The 17,013-nt window shown below is 42.1% G+C and overlaps 1 protein-coding gene across 4 annotated transcripts; it reads right to left on the reverse strand.

Moving 5' to 3' along the window:
* Positions 1-836: 836 nt before the first annotated feature.
* On the reverse strand, positions 837-16,918 carry Ufd4 (ubiquitin fusion-degradation 4-like). 4 transcript variants are annotated; one of them, XM_077418561.1, is made up of 22 exons: positions 15,526-16,918; positions 14,648-14,694; positions 14,063-14,202; positions 13,749-13,983; positions 13,271-13,611; positions 12,081-13,143; positions 10,122-10,518; positions 9,747-9,782; positions 8,764-9,030; positions 8,092-8,648; positions 7,093-7,999; positions 6,711-6,997; positions 6,370-6,627; positions 6,027-6,237; positions 5,555-5,755; positions 4,955-5,214; positions 4,457-4,615; positions 3,789-4,004; positions 3,462-3,706; positions 2,762-3,332; positions 1,576-2,630; positions 837-1,386 (listed from the first exon to the last, which is right to left on the reverse strand). In XM_077418561.1, the coding sequence occupies exons 3-22, from the start codon at positions 14,200-14,202 to the stop codon at positions 1,104-1,106; spliced, it is 7,689 nt and encodes a 2,562-aa protein (XP_077274687.1). In that variant the 5' UTR covers positions 14,648-14,694; positions 15,526-16,918; the 3' UTR covers positions 837-1,103. The 4 variants fall into 4 exon arrangements, with proteins under 4 accessions (XP_077274687.1, XP_077274686.1, XP_077274688.1 ...); XM_077418560.1 differs by having other exon boundaries at positions 15,357-16,918; XM_077418562.1 differs by lacking the exon at positions 9,747-9,782 and having other exon boundaries at positions 15,357-16,918.
* Between the last annotated feature and the right edge of the window lie 95 nt (positions 16,919-17,013).

The raw sequence follows: 17,013 nt of genomic DNA on the forward strand, positions 1-17,013 counted from the left end.
ATTCATAAATAAATTCTGCTGCAAATATCGATTTATATTTTCTGAGAAAAATTGATCCCAAGTTACTAATCGTATTTAATAATTTTTTAATTTATTTGATAGTAAAAAATCTCTCGGTTGTAAATCAGTACATTACTATAATTGTACACATCAGTTTGTAAAATCGTGAAAGTGAACTCTTAAAATGGAAGATCTGAAAGTACATACGCACCACATGACGTTTTTAACGAATTCAAACAAGGAAACGGTGCTGCTGTAACGACTCAAAAATTTGTAGTATGTCGTGTGAAAGTGTCATATAATACAGATCGAGCAGTGCGAAAGTGACGTATGAAATTTCGTTCGGGAGATATCACTTTGAAGGATAAATCATTGACTGATTTCGAATCAAAGCTGTCATTCCGGCTTCTTATGACTATGCTTTACAGTTATTGATGGAACAAAATCCATATTACACAACGAGAAAGCGGAGATGATAAAACAAATCGTAGCCCACTGCGGTGCGTCATTTAGAAAAACTTGATAAAAGAAAACGCGGAACTCATTTATGAATCAACACAATATATGATATGCGAAATATTACAAAGATGAATATACAGAAAACCAATGTGATTTCAAGAGAGCTTGAAGTATCGGATGATAAATGTACTGATTTACTGAAATGGTAAGATACATTTTTTGATACGTATCTGAAAAAAGAACAAGAATACGTGGAATCACTTTTTAAGTTTCTAAATTTAAAAATAAAATAAAATGCAGAGGCGAAACAAAAGACCAAAGGAACATATAAATAACATTATAGACACGTATTTTTGCAAAGACAAAGTTTCAAAGTCTCAAATTACCAAGTTGTTGTCTATTTATACTACGTCGTACCAGAAAAATAAAATTATCAAATTACAATAAAGGCCGTTCTCACACTCGTTTTTACATACACAGCATACATATGCATATGCATATATATATATATATATATATATATATATATATATACACACACACACACACACACGCACACACACACACACACGCACACATCTGTTAAGTATAATTTTTTCCGCATAATCTACGACTAATTCGAATCTTGGGACAAGAGAATAAATTTAATTCAAATGAAACCCTCTTTCTCGGGTAGCAGCCAACAGCCTTTCTCTTAGGATTTCCTCAGTAGGATATTCCGGTAATTTTAAGTAATGAACACAAGTGTTAACAGAAGGATAACCACCAGAACCAGCGTCCACTTTCCGCACAACAGTTAATCTGGGGTGTAGATTACATAAACCTCCTGGAGGTAGAGCCGAACAACCAGTGGCAAATTGTAAGAACGCTTTCCTTTCAGAACCAGTTAATGATAACAACACGTTGACAAATCTTTGGAAACCAGGACTGAAAAAAAAAATTGCATTAAATGAAATAATGTAGGGTTAATGCTATTTATTGTGTGCGAGTCTATTAAATCTACGTCTATCTATCTCTACGGATATACGCAAATTTGCATAGACTCTGCTCTCATCAAATTTATTATAAAAATACAAGTTTGTTACCAAAATATATCCGTTATTAATAACGTCTTACCTTTCCTTTGTGTATCCTAGCTTTGGCTCGGTGTACGTGAGCAAATCTTCTCTCGTCCATTGTGGATTCTGTTCTCCACAAAGCATCGCTCTCATTTCGTCTGGACTAAAAACATGGAGCTTTTCCATCGGAAAGACTTTTGAAAAGCCCGATTTGAACGCTTCGAGTTGTCTATAAATTCCCTGGTTAAGGCAGTAATTGATCGTAAGATTCGCGTATTCCCTTGCATTTTCTATCGTTACTACGATATCCGAGCCACCTTCCACCAATTCCACTTGATCGTGTTGAAAAACTTTCGAACTTGGTGAATGCGTCATGGTTAATGCTAAATCTTCGATAGCCACCGAAGTACCCGATGGATGAGTAATGTATAATGACGTTTCTTCGTCAGCGGAGCTTGGACCATCGGAAAAAGTTCTATCGCGCTTCGCCATCGCATTTTGTATCTCTCTTAGAAATTCTCCTCTTACAGGATCCACCTCGACGAGATCCTCTATGTCTAATAATCCGGCGTACCATGGACAAGGTTCTAACGAAGAGTATGCAGCATCGTTTTCCCCTTCTTCCGATATAAAGCTACTCGACATGCTGGATGACATGCTCTCCTGCGTGACGCCGGTAAGACCGATTTTTTCATTGACATTGTTCGAGATATCACCACGGCACATTAATTTTAAGAATGGACGGGATAACGGTAAATCTACTAATCTATTATCCTGGAGAACTTTTGCCAAAAAGACTCCTAGGAACCAGAAATATCGAACAGCGCGATCGCAGCCTGCCGAATCTTGTGGCACGGGGGCTGGGAACAAGCCGCTGGCACGCGTTACGTAATATCCCGCAGGCCGAATCTTCTCTCCAGAAACGCACGTTTGCTCTTCGTTTAAGATCCGCGTAGCCGTGTCGTCGGCGGTGTCGTCGCATAACCAGAGGCCCAGGTCCTTACGTTGCAATTCCGCAGCGACTAGTGCAAAGAATTCCAAGGTAGGTCCGAGACCGGTACCCTCTTCTCCTACGAACGCTACCTCGAGTATGCTCTTGCGGTTTGCGTGCACCTACGAGGAAAAAAAAAAAAATAAGACGATATAAAAATCAAATATAGAGACAACGTGACGCAAGTGTGCTCACGCTGTTGCGCGTCGTTGTACGTATAACATGCAATTTTTTTCCCATCTTTTTCCTTTACCTTCAACACCTGTTCCGCCCAATCCAACAGCTTCTCTCCCCTCGGCACGCTGACTCTTTCGTGCTTAAGCCTGCCGACACGAAATTCGTGGCTATCGTCACGCCGTGGACTTAGACCCGGTGCCCTTTGTCTTTCAAGGATCGCATCTCGCTGCGTTTGTAACCATACGATAGATCGCGAAGCACCAAAAGCGGTGCAACTGAAATAGAGTCGTCTCGTTTCGAAAGGTAGGAGAAACGGACAGCTTCGCGCGAGCTCCTCGCACCACGTGGGCAGTGCACCAGCGGCCAGAGCCAACGGGTCCTGAATCTGTTGTACGATCTTGTTTGTTATTTTTTTAGATGTGAAATCATCCGGGTGAAGCCAGTAGGTCGTATCGTTCGATTCGTCCTGCTCCGCCGAGGCGCCTTCATCACGAATAGTACCCGATACGAATACGTGTCTCAAGAGTTGTAGAACATCCTCGACGGTGCACGCGTTTGCGTTTTGCGTCGGATTACGAGAGTACAACGTTACGATCGGAGTCGCTCTCCCAGACGACTCCTCGTCCCTGGCTTCTTTATATATTATTCTATATAGAAAAATGAAGAAGTGAGATGTGGATAGGATCGATCGAACACGCTGCTGTTTTTCTTTTTCTCACAGTAGGGATAATTTTTAGGGATATACGTATTGTAATCAGCAAAATTCAACGTCTTACGTGTAGGTTGGTTCCCATATCCTTTTCAATTTCTCCTGACGGCTGCCCAATTCGGTTAACTGCATTAGTTCCTGGACCGCTTGAAAAATACTAGCGTGCGAGTCTGATAGCGCGATCTCGACATCCGGTATACCCGGGAAACCTGGTCCTTTCAACGATAAGGAAAGTCTAGGCATAGGTAATGACCCAATACGACTATTAACCTGCGCTTCGCTGCCAGGAGGGGGAACTTCCAAATCCGTTGTCTATTGTAAAAATATCTCGCAATGATGCAACTTGCATAAAATTGTCGTATCTAGTTTATAGTTTATATTATACCGTACTTACCTGATTAATGTTTGTTCGGCCAGGACGTGGGTCGAAAGCAGGAATAAGAGCGGAAAACTGACGCTTTAATACAAACTCGTCGTCCCATGCACGTCTCTTGCTACTCTGTGGTGCTTCTTCTTCCATGAATGCCGCCAGGAGATTACGACTTACCATTACTTCTTCGTATTCGCCTTCGCAGCCGTCACCTTCTTCCTCATTTTCTTCATCTTCTTCCTGAAATATAATATAACGATGATTACGTCTCACGTTGCATAATTATTTACGTTAACGAGCACTATTCTGATGGTGTTGACTCGAGATCTTGAACGTTGCCGAGGTCATAAACTGTCATAAACCTCGATACCCAACACGCACACAGTGATTCTAAATCAAGTTGTCCAATTTTGTTTCATCGCGTTCTTCGATCAATCTGGTTCGAATTTCGTTTGCTTGGATTTTTCCGTAATGAAAATATCAAGACGTATCACGTGTATAGCTTAAGAATTGTAATATAACGAATGTTGCTCATTTTATTTTGTGATTGACAAAACCTCCACCAAAGAGGAGATTTATTCCGATCGAGTCGAAGAAGTAACCCGATAAAATAAACAAAGCGCTTACAGACAGCTCCATCTTACAAATCATTGATACAATTCTCGCGTAATGAAATACTTGTTGGTCATTACTTCTTGGTCATTTTCTTCATTATCCTCTTCCTCTTCCAGAACACCGTCTTCATCATCTTCCAATTCGGTCAAAAGCGTAGGGCCACCGGTAGTACGACCTCCACCGGTGCTAGAGGTCGCGACACCTCCGCAGGATTCCAAAAAATCTTCAAGACTGACCTGGAATCATAAATATATATGTGTGTGTGTGTGTGTGTGTGTGGGTGTGTGTGCGTTGTATTAAGGCGAAACCAATCTTGCAATTTTATCCAAGTAAACTGACAGAGAGGCTCGGTTCTCGAATACCGTCGCAAGAGAACGGCGATGCGTGAATTCTAAAAGCCATGGTGACTTTTCAATCAACTTGCGCAACTTTTCTGTAAAAGCAGAATTTGCGCATACGTTTCTCTTGCGAGTGAATTAGAGAATCGAGTCCCCGATAACTGTGAGAGAGTACAGGTTCAATAAAGCATATTGGCCGTACTCAAAATCAAGTTTATCTTTAAATAGTAATTTTACCTGCTCGCTATCGCTACTTGTACTAGTCAGAGACATAGTAAGCGCTTGTCCTAAACCTGGTCCAGTTGTCGTAGTAACGCCACTACCGGCTACTTGTCCGCTACTCGTCAAACTTGGATAACTTTGCGCCGTACTAAGTAAACCACCAGGAAAATTGGGACTGAGTGCCAATCGTACGAGACTAGATACAGAATTCGGTCCTCGAATTGGATTACAACTCGTATTAGAATTTGAAGCGAGATGCTGTCCACCCGCAGGTCCTGAAAAATGTTTTTGACCTTTTTTTTTAATCTTTTTAAGAGATGTTTCGTTGCTACGAAAGAAATGTAATGCTGCAAAAAAAGGCCTGCAAAAATTTTATCATCCTTCTACATGTAATATAATTAAATGTAATCAAACAGCTTTACATATAGAGCGCTTCGCAAAAATTGCAGATACAAAGATGTATCTTGACAACAGTAACAACAACAATAGTAACAATAGTACGAGTAATAATAATAATAATAATAATAATAATAATGATAATAATAAAATGTATTTTTTTAGTAACAACAAAGGTCTAAGTCTCGTCGCGATTAAATTATTTAATTTAAAACTAACCTAATGTTCGTCTTCGCGCCATTGCAGCAAAAGTTTCCAATAAACCAGTAGCAGCTGTTGATTCCAAGGTATTGTTAGCATCGGAACAAGCGAGATTAGGCACAGATACCGACATGGGATTGGTAACCACAACAGGACAACCGCCCGTTGCATTTTGCGTAGACGAGCTAGCTTCTTTCTCTCGAGTACAGTCTTTAGCAACTACGTCGAAGGAAATGTACGGAATTTTTACATACGCTATCAGCACGAGCACGAGGAAAGGAAATCAATGTTCGGTCACAGATTAACAAGTGCGGTTCTGTATCTACCGTATATACGAACATGAGAGGTGTTTAATTTAAAGGTGTACAGTGTGTTACGAACGGATCTCTCGATCTGATAGATGTCTGATTTAAATGTAAGCATTACAGTGGTAAAATCAGTAGTATATTGAAAGGTATATCGCAAAGTGAGTTATCATCGATACACATACCGTCCGCGATTCCAGTAGGATGATGTCTTGGTACAGATTTAATCCTTAACGAGTTTTCCTCTGACTCGCCAGAAACGCTGATTCTAACGGGAACTAAACCAAGTAGCTCACCACTCAGAAAACTGTTGGTATTGTTGCGTAATCTGTCAGCACCCTCTCTCATACGGTCCAGAACCTCAGCGGTTTCCAAACTCAGTAAGCCTCCACTAGCCTGTATGTATCGCGCATATCGATTTGTCAGTATATAAATTACGATATCTAAACCAACTATAAGTGAAGGATCGTGTTTGCAAACAACAATAACAACAACAACAACAACAACAACAATAATCTCACACGTCACCTTGTTTCCTCGCACAGTAGCGAAAAGTGGTTTCGAACTGGACGCTCGGTTACTAGTGCTGTTCACCGGGCAATCCGTATTGAGGGTAAGGCTCTCGACGATAGTAGCTAGATCGCTGGTAACAGTCGTATCCGGTCTGGGATGCAACACAACTGAAAGTTCACTCGTCGAGTTTGCTCCGCTTTCCCCAGTCACGGCAACCACTGCTTCCGCACGGGCTACCGATAACACACTCTCGGCTATCGATTCGGCAGCTTGCTGCTTGCCGCAATTAGAGAATTAGTCAAGAAGCACGTCAGATAAATTTAGCAAATTTAGCGCGACGGATGGCGAAATTGTACCTTTGCCGCTAGATTATCCGCACTTGCAGCTTGATCCGTAGAAGCTACCGAACCACGCATAGCGGTATCAGTGCAATCGGGTAAACTAGGAGTGCTGTTGGATTTTCGACCCGTTAAAACTCCTCCACCGCTCTTACATTTTGCCATGTTATCCGTATCGAGACCAGCGCCAACCAGCCTGAGATCGTATTTTCCCTCTGCACCCATTCTGTACGAATTCGATCCACCGTGATCCCACGTTACGTCTATCCATCCGTTATGTAATTCTCCCGTAACTGTACCTTCGCCTATATCAACACAGGTGTCCAGAACTCGTGTGTGTTACATTGGCGGCACTTACACTTTTATTATCGTATCATATGTATCGTATCGTATACTATACCTGGTGGTACGCCATCCTGATCCCTCCACTTCCAATCTAGACCTCTAGCCACTCGAACTCCCGCAACCAAGTGTTTAAGAACTTGCGTCTTAATAAATCGTCTCTGCTTCCGTACACCGGCTTCGGCTTCCTTGGCTGCACGACCCAAATCTTCGCATACTCCAGTAACTTCGCCGTAAACCTCAAAACCAGACACAGACAGATAATGCGTCTGTCCAGATGCATTCTTTCCAATTTGCTGTAGACGTAAATGTCGCCAGCCTTGTGTCTCCTCACTCGGTGGCTCCAACGTCCAGGTAGACGTACTACCTGGCTCGTTTAAAGAACAATCGTCTACATGGGCGTACAACGTTGTCCAGGTAATGCCATCCTTCGACGCTTGAAACATCCAGTTTCTCAATGCGCTCCTACCGTATCCTCTCGCGTGTCTCAAGGTATAAGCGCTTGGAATGATCCAAACGCCAAGATCTATCGAGAACCACGCCCGCTTGTCGTCGTTGGTGTGACAATTTAACGCCGACGGGTCACGGCTGAGTATATCCTCGAGGTGGCCGTACGGCAGGTTTCTCCCATCGCTCGACGTGACGACGACCAAACCATATTGACCGGGGTTCACCCATTCGGAACAAGTTTTAGCATTCGTTCCGATCCAATATAGCAAACCATTCTCGTCAAAATCGTGCTGATACTTGAACGTTATTCTACCATCTTCCTTCAATCTTTTCACAAAAGCGAACGTAGACCTGTCGTGATCGTGCCATTGCTTAGCCACCATTTTTAACAAATGATTCTCCAATTGTTGTATCGTGCTTAACGGCTCCATTTTCAAGCTACGACCGGATCGGTCTATCAACGCGCTCTCGCTAGAAGCTTTCTCCAATCGAAAGCGTAATCTCCTAGTCAAAATCTGCGAAACATGACGAAATAGGGCATGTGAGAAACACGCGCGAAAGAAACAAGTTGATATTATCGACGTGCCGCGCACGCACGTTGGCCTACCTGTAAACCATAGCCCGATCCGGGTGTATCGTACAGATATACGGGTAATTTTTCTATCGATTCCAGCACCGAAACCAACTTGTGGACTAAAATTTTCGCCGAGTTGGGCTCCTTGATCGTGTCTTTCGTTTGGAAGCAGCTCTTGAACGCAGTTATCCTTTGCATCCTAAGCTTGGTCGTTCTTACGGTCGGGGGCGAGGGTCCAGCAGGAGGGGCAGCCAGTAAGGCGAGCAACGCCTGTACGAGACCACTAGAGTGCAGCTCATACGCGGACACTCGACCCTCCTCATTCAGCAATACTTTGAGTTGTTCTAACGCAGTTTGCAATATCGTGCGCCATTCGCGACTTCCAGATTGTTGCTTCAAAGACGCTTTCTCTATCTGCGTGACAATGGCACCGAGCTTAGCGACTACACCGCGTGGTTGAGCTTGAGCCGCTTTAAAGTAACGCTCATATATCTCCTGCGCTTGTATCTTAACCTTCTGCTTAATCGCTTCGATCTTCGATCTCAATCTCTTCCCCCTTTTGCCAGTCCAACCTGCTGCAAATTCTGGACCTAACGATAACGTACGAAACGTATAAACCATAAGAAACAAGATTTAAGGTGTGTCCAACATTAATATAATGGCTACGCTGAGATAACGAATACGGAGATACCTCCTCTCGCGTACCTAAGCTCGTTTCCGCTGTGAAGGAATGCTTGGTACCTCTGTTCGATTCGAAGATAAAACCTGGCAAGTCTTCCCTCAGAATGGTTGCCTGTTGTTGACCATCGCTATTATGTATACACAATTCGCTCTCCTTTCTACTGGATAATGCCCAATTTCCTACGACCAGGCGTGTAGTACCAGGCCGAGAGAGCACGGGCTGACTTGTAAAATTCACTTTTAACTGACTACGTGCTCTCTGCAGTTTCTCCAGAAATTCGCCACGATTTTCTACAAGGATATTATGGATACATCGCGTTAGGTGATGAGGTCGTCTCGCTTGAACACGGTCAAATCAAGTATGAAAGTGACGGCCACGTCGTACACGTTACAAGAGTCAAGTTGAAAGTTGAAAGAAAGAGAGAAAAGTTGTGATGTACATTTTTATATCGCGCGCACGTAGAATAGAGATGGGATCAAGTCCACGATGTGGATCTACTTGATAATCCGAGTCAGATCCAATAATTGAGCTCGGATTTTCTTGGATTCGAGTAATCGTCGTGAAAAATAATATTTCATACACTGTATTTGTGCAAAGTGAGCGTCTGCAAAATTCGAACGGTACTTGAACCTGTTGCAAGTATAGTTGACATCGTGAAGAAGCGAATCTTTTACAAGTGGTCGTCGAATATATCATGTTGATACAATATTCAAGTGTCGACAATAATGAAAGAGATGATTGTGCGTATATGTGTATACACCGCCACATTATATTTCATACGGTAAATTTTTGAACAAGTATTTCGACCAGGCTCGAATAATACTCGAGTAATTAATTTTTTTTTCAAGTAATCATAGAGAGTTCGAAACTACGCCAACAGAGTTTAATCTTGCTGGTAGAATACCTAATCCCATCACTACCGTAGAACGTACTAAAATGCATAAGGTAAAATATGATATAAGGAACGAGTTTATTATACATGAGTTAAAACACGTATGTGACCTACCTTCAGTGGTAAGCGACTCTGTGTTCCTCCCCTTTCCTGTAGGCAGTTAGTAAAACCAGTTATTCTTTACATAGTTCCCCTCGCGAAAGTTAATCACAAATGGAAAATAAAGTGCAACGTAAAGTGGCGTTGAAGAAAAAAAATATATCATATCTATATGTATATTATATTCATCGGTTTATCATTAATGACGAAAAGGGATAAAAAGCGGTTCTTTCTCTCTCTGATAAAGAAAACGGTAACAGCGGGATGGAGAATGTGAATAATGATGCGAGATTAATATGATTTTTGCAAATATAGGATCAAGCGTGCATGCATGCATGTGTGCGTGCGTCGGTTTCGTGCGCGCGCCGACGGGTGTCTGTGTATGCTCACCCGATGTGTCCGTTCCACCTTCCGGACTTCCGCTAGAGTACATAGTTGCCAGTTTGCCGTCAAGGATAAATCTAAACCACCCGTTACTTCCATTCGATAGTTCTAGAGCTGCCGCATCGGACCAGATGTAAAGACAATCACGTCCTCGACATATGCACCAATCTCTCCAGTGATATGCTCTTCCTATTAATAATTCTTTCGCATCTTCCATTCTTTGTTCTTCTCCAGATTGATTCGCGTCCGCTTCTGGTTCGGGTGTAGTTTCTTGCGGTCCGGCTAAAGCGGCAACTTTTGAAAATACTCCTAAACGTGCGAAATGTTCCAAGAATTCATCTTTGCCTTTAATCATCAGATCCTGTATCATTTGCAGAACGACCAAATGACCGTCCTCATCTTCCTGTTGAAATTAAAACACACCACGTTGTTAAATAGTTGATGTATGTAAAACGCAAAACAACAGAGACAACGTAATAAAGATGAATATTATTTTCTTTCCGAAACGTAAAGCAAGGACAAACGTTGTGTGTCGTCTAAAATTCACTCTATATACATATAAAAGAAAAAACTGCAGTTTTTTTACTTAGCAAAATTATAAAACTGTAATAGATGTAGTAGACGGTTGTTGGTACATCGTTCTTTCTTCGCCGTTGAAACAAACGTAAACATTTTTAGATCCCATCAACGGCAAACAGGCAGTGGACAAAAGTAGACCCGCGACGTCTCATCTACTTGTCAAGTCCCTGATTCTTTGACAAAACTTTCAAGGTATGTGTCATCTCTTTATCTACCCCTTCACCTTCTCGATCATTATCTTATAAATCTCGCTTTCTTGCATCAATAATAATAATAATAATATTAATAATAAAGTTCACTATTTTTATTTTCTTTTTCTTTACGAGATAAATGATCTACGCCGCAAATGTGTATCAACGGTGTTACACGACAGACCAAAGTTATTATTACTTTACTTTATGGTTACCTTCGGGGACCACGTGTCGTCCATTTATTAAGAGAATAACCGCATAACGACGCAAGATATCTGTGATTCCAGTAATTATGACTCGAGTACGATCAAATGTAACATCAAGTGGGAGATACACAAGACATGCGTAAGTAAGTTTAATTTTAGTGAGTTAAATTTCACGCTTCAAGTAAATTACAACGACGGCATTTTATTATGTTAATGTTTTACGTATATAAAGTACGTCTCGACGTAATTATTAATTGAAAAATTTTCAAGTTGGAAACTTGCGGTACTAGGAACAGCGTGAAAAACGACAAAAAAAGGATTCGCAAGTAGCGGGCGATAGAACGATGCGATAGACGTTACCGTCGTCGTGTCGAGAATGTAGTTGCGAAAACTCAAAGACTTGTGAGTCGTAAGGCCGGATAATTTTGGGCCATACATCTTAAAAGCAGGTGATGACACGGGCGCCTTTATCTCATATTCCTGTGAACAGTCTCTACTAAATCACTGATATCGCACCGCACTTGAATATCACTTGACGTGACTGTCTCTCTGCCTGCATGCATGTTTTGGGATCTCCGTTTTGTCTTTGAAATCGGATTTTTGACAGCTCGATAATCGTCGTTATTTCTCGATAAGAGGAGAATTCTATTACGTAAACGCTTACCATAACGCTTACATAGCTTCGTCTGATACGCGTCATTTTCGCGGAATCTCTCACATAAAAAGGAAGGAAAAGATTTCTCCCCTAATCGATAAATACATACGGAAAGGAATCCTTTTCTTTCAAAATATACAAGTCATTCGGATGTAGGGGTCTCTCTCTCTCTCTCTCTCTCTCTCTCTCTCTCTCTCTCTCTCTCTCTCACGCATAGTGCTCTTTCGTCCATACGTCACACATAAACACGAAACACCGTATCCAATAGTTGTAGTTGATAGAAAAAAAGTCAACATTCAATTATAGAAAAAAAGTCAACTACTATTATGCTTACCTCGTTGTCTAAAACATTGGCAATTACTTCTACGAGCATAGCTCCACATCCCCCGGTTCTATCAGATCCACAAGTTTCTATGAGCAATTCTGGCTGGATGTAATGCACCATTTTTCTAATCAAACTTAAACTCGCTTTTCTAACACTTGGTAACATAGTCGACTGAAAAGTTGCACAAAACACCGGCAACAATCTTTTCAGGTAAACAGGCGCCATTTCAGGATCACCCTTAGGTTCCGTGACGTCTTCCACTTCCGTCTCAAGTTTTCTATGTTCTTGGCTCGGCGGTAACATCCATTCCCCAGGCGACTGTAAAATGGCTGCAACTTCTCTGTGACCTTCGTCGACGCGCTCTCTAGCTTTATCCAAAGGTGTTTTACCATCCTCGTCCCTCAAATCAGGATTGGCACCATGCCTAAGGAGAACTTTGGCGATAGCCGGTCTTCCGAAACAAGCCGCGTAATGTAAGCTGGACGATCGTTGACCTTTATTAACGTCCGCTCCTCTATCGCATAAGAACTCGACCATCTCTTGCGTACCGAATGCCGAGGCCCAATTGAGCAAAGTTTGCCCGACGTCGTCCATAAAGTTAACTTCGATTCCTCCTGTATCGATCGCCTCTATCAACGCGTCCGTATCCTTCGAACGTATGCAATCGATCAATTGTCTGTGCGACTTTTCTCCAGCGCTATCTAAACGTCTCAGTCTTGGTAGCAAGGGACCGGACGGGCCACCACCGGTCGTACCGCGGCCCAATGCTGATCTTCCCTCAAACAATAAGACTAATAAAAGATCAATCAGCCTCATGGAGTCAAGAGCACATCGCTCGTCTCCCTTTAGTGCCTTTTCGATCGCATCTGGCAATTCCGAACGTAGAAGATCATGCGTGATGGACGGCGAGCCTCTACAAAGGGTCGATAAAAGGCTAATTATAGTTGAAACAGAAGCACAGGACTTTGGTTCCGGAGTTGGAACCGTAGTCACGGTACTGGATGGCGGAGGTGTCTTTGGATTGCTGCAAGTCGCCGTAGCGGACGTGCCAGGGCCTGCTGCATTTGACAATCTACAAAATGATTCGATTTGGATTAAAAAGAAAAAAGAAGAAAGAAAAATCAATAAAACGCGATACGGCAATATGTGTGTGTGTGTGCGCGCGCGTGTGCCGGCAACAGATTATACGACAGGCGTACCGATATAAAAGTTCAGAAACTAATCCATTTGATGCTAATGGCGCAGGATCCGTCCCCCTTCTGGAAAATCTGTCTGCCAGTGATGCGAAACAACGAAGTGCCCCATCCGCGACGTGCGCATCCTCGTGTCTGAGTAAGACCGAGAGAGCCTCGACGCAATCGGGCAAAGCCTTATCCTGAGGTTCAACCTTGCCGCATAATCGAGTAACGACTGCCATCGCCGAGTGCAACGTGTCTCGATGTACACGCGCTCCGTGTTCTCGGATAAAACACAACGCGCAAGGTAGACCACCAGCTTCGAACACGGCACCCGCCTCCCTCGCGCATACAAGTTCCAATACCTGATTTAAAGCATTTGCAAAAAAGAGTGAGATTCCATCATCAATAATTTACCTCCTACTCAACGTAACATTTCGACATTTTACAGGTTGTTGACGTAATTTTGATATTCAAATCAATGACTCAATGTGCATCGTACCTTTATACACTGTTCCGCCAAGTCCCGACTGACTCTAGAGCCGAGCCCAGCGCCAGAGAGGCGACTACAGATAGCCTTTACGGCACCTTCCATGGCGACCACTCTGCGTGTACATTCCGCGGAGACGTCCAAGTAATACGTGATAGCTCGAGCGGTCACTTCGAGCACGCTATCTGGCACCAATTCATCCAGAAAGATTCTGCAAAGCGCTGGGAGAAACGTGCGCGGTGGACAGCTGAGAACGCAACGCAAAATGTTTACACAACCGTACATGCATACAACGTGCCATATAAATTACAGTGCAGTTGATTTACCATTCGAAACAACGATCCACATTGTCGGACATGAGTAACAGCATGCACAATTGTTCTAATGCAATTAACTGCATGTCTCTTTCGTCTCCTTGCCCCATACTGAGCCATTCTAGCAAAGTCTCGGGATCAACATCTGCCATCTCAAAAAGAAAAAGATACATCATTTTACATCTTACGTACGCTTACGTATACTTGCAGTACAAGTATACCATAACGCAGCAGTGTTTTTCTTTTAAAGAGAAATATATTGTAAATATTTGTGCGAACCATCAGTAAATCAACAGTAAAGCGACAGAACGTTGTCTAAAGACCTGACGGAGCGACGACGAGTGTGTTTCTATATACACGACGGAGTTACTCTGTCAACTACTTTCGACAAACTACCATACAGTGACTCTTTGAATATAATAAACAAACGTCGAAAATACAAAGCCAAAGATGATCGACGAAATAAAATCAAAGTTAAAAAAAAAAAAAGAGATATTTATATTATCATAAATCGCTGTACCGTGATACGACAAACGATTTCATCTCTATTAGAAAATGTAACGTAATCCAACAACTTGTGTTCGTTCCATCACTTACCTTATCGCCTTGAATAGCACCGAATGGATCAATTTTATTTCAATACCCTGAAAGTTAGATAGAAAAACATCATTGAACTATGCAACGTGCATTAATCGCTAGTGTTACTTGTGATTAAGTAAAAAAATAAAAAAAATAAAAAAAGTAAAAAAGAGGCGAGAGAGTCACAAGCATAGCGTCATTGTGACAAACATCTATCCTGTATAACAACGATGTATAAATATAATTGAAACGCAGTACGGTGTAGCAAACTGTAATGTTTCTCATCATAGGACACGACGAGTCTTTGGCAGGTTGGTTCCGCACTTGACCGAGATGTTACACGTTACACGCGGAGAGTCAAATATGCAGCAGCAAACCGAACGTCCGTACGACGAGTTGGACGGAATAAAAATGCGACTACGCGGGTCTAAATACATATATAGGTATATTGTGGCTCGACCGCCCAAAGTGAGATATCATCGAGGAAACCTAACCGTGTAACCGTCAATATGTGACTCTCTCGCGACGTGTTGGTTTTTACTCGCGTTTTTAGGGATTAAGAGTAATCAAGACAAAGAAATTCCAGCACGATAAAAGTGATGATTATATATCTCGACAGATTTATAATATTCACCGCACACGCATCAGGCGCATTTACACACCAATCGTCAACACACGCGCAGGCACATACGTTACGTATGTACGCCTGCCTATCGTCGGAACGTACCGTTGTACAAGGCATTCCATTCTTCGCGATAGGTCAACTTGCCATCCTCTTGCACAAATGTCGTTTATCAACGCGCAAAACAGATACAGATCGTTTATGTATATTTCATTCGTTAACAACGCGATCTGCGTTTTTTTGTGTTAACGGATCGACTTGACAAAGCACTCACCGCAAATAATTTTTTCTTTATATTGTCGATACGTCATATATATTCCTCGCCATTTACATATGTGAATTGTGACGTTCGTGCTCGATGTATGTACATACAACGTAGACTGGAATCACGCAACTCGCTACTCGCTACTCCGCGCTCGCTACTCGCTCGCTATTCGCTACGTCGTCGCCGCCGTGGTCGCCGGTCGCCGCCACGTTTAACGAGCAGCAAGCCGAACTTACATGTAAAAAGATATGGACGAATTTAGAGGAATTTAGGATCACTTTTACCAAGCTCCGATTAATTTAATCGTTGGTTGATTAATCCATTGGAAATGACGCGATTGACGCGCCTGCTTAAAAAAGGTTATCCCAAATTTTAGCCAAATTAAATAACGAATCTCATTAAACTTATGCTCGTTTCAATCAGTAAGATCAGCCGCAAGCTGGTACAGAGCCGGATTTTCCATTTTGGCGCTTAAAAAATTTATAATAAATAAAATACGGACTCGCAGCTAAGCAACCCGACAGAGGTCGGTAGTGTCATGCCCGGTGCGGTGGTCCACGTTGCAAGAACTTGGTCCAAGTTTTGGTTTAAGCCAATCAACTTGCAGCTCTTATAGAAAAGCAGCAGTTTCATTGGCTTAAACCAAAACTTGGACCAAGTTCTTGCATCGTGGACACCGGGCATTTTCATAAAAGTTAGCCAACATTTGTGAAACTGCAATGGGCCTAACCTATAGGTTCAAGCGAGCAGCGAGCGTTCATTCGACATTCGATCGTTAACTTTAACCAGAGAGAAAGATAAGAGTGATCATGCCCGCGTTTTGGCTGTACCCGAATCCTATCGGTATGTGCACGTTTTTTGATTCTCTTTAAAAATAAAACAAAAAATCGTGAATCTAATGGAAGAGAACCAAAAAATCGTGATCATAACATGAAAGAGAACCCCAAAATCGTTGACCGTACCACTAAATAGAGTAGTGGACATAGCACGGAAGAGAACCACAAAAACGTGCACATACCGACGCGACGGCATTCGCGGGTACCCCCCCCCCCCAAAACGCGGGCATCATGACCACTCTCTCATCTTTCTCTCTGCTTTAATCTACTCTGCTACAAAAACTACTTGTCAGACGCGTACGTTTGTTAAAGAAAAGGGTTCGTTCTTTTAGTATAAAGAATCGCCGTCTGTACTCGTCCGCGAGTTTCGGGACACCCTGTATATAGTCGGTATTATATTATAATAAATAATTTTAAGATATATAATCTATTGATTACTTTTTCGATTAAATTCAAATTACTATTATTATTAATCTCTCTCGTTCTCTCTCTCTCTCTCTCTCTCTCTCTTTCTAAAATTATATATAATTATTTTATACATAATAAAAGACGACTGAAAAGCAATAACACACACATAAAGTAATTATTTTTCAAAATTTTAATTACATATCAATAATGTGTTTCGTGTTCAATTCTGTTCACGTCTGCTATTTTTTATTTT

Source organism: Temnothorax americanus, unplaced genomic scaffold, assembly GCF_048541705.1.
Source record: "Temnothorax americanus isolate GAGA-0224 unplaced genomic scaffold, ASM4854170v1 Scaffold5, whole genome shotgun sequence".
Classification (NCBI taxonomy): Eukaryota; Metazoa; Arthropoda; class Insecta; order Hymenoptera; family Formicidae; genus Temnothorax; species Temnothorax americanus.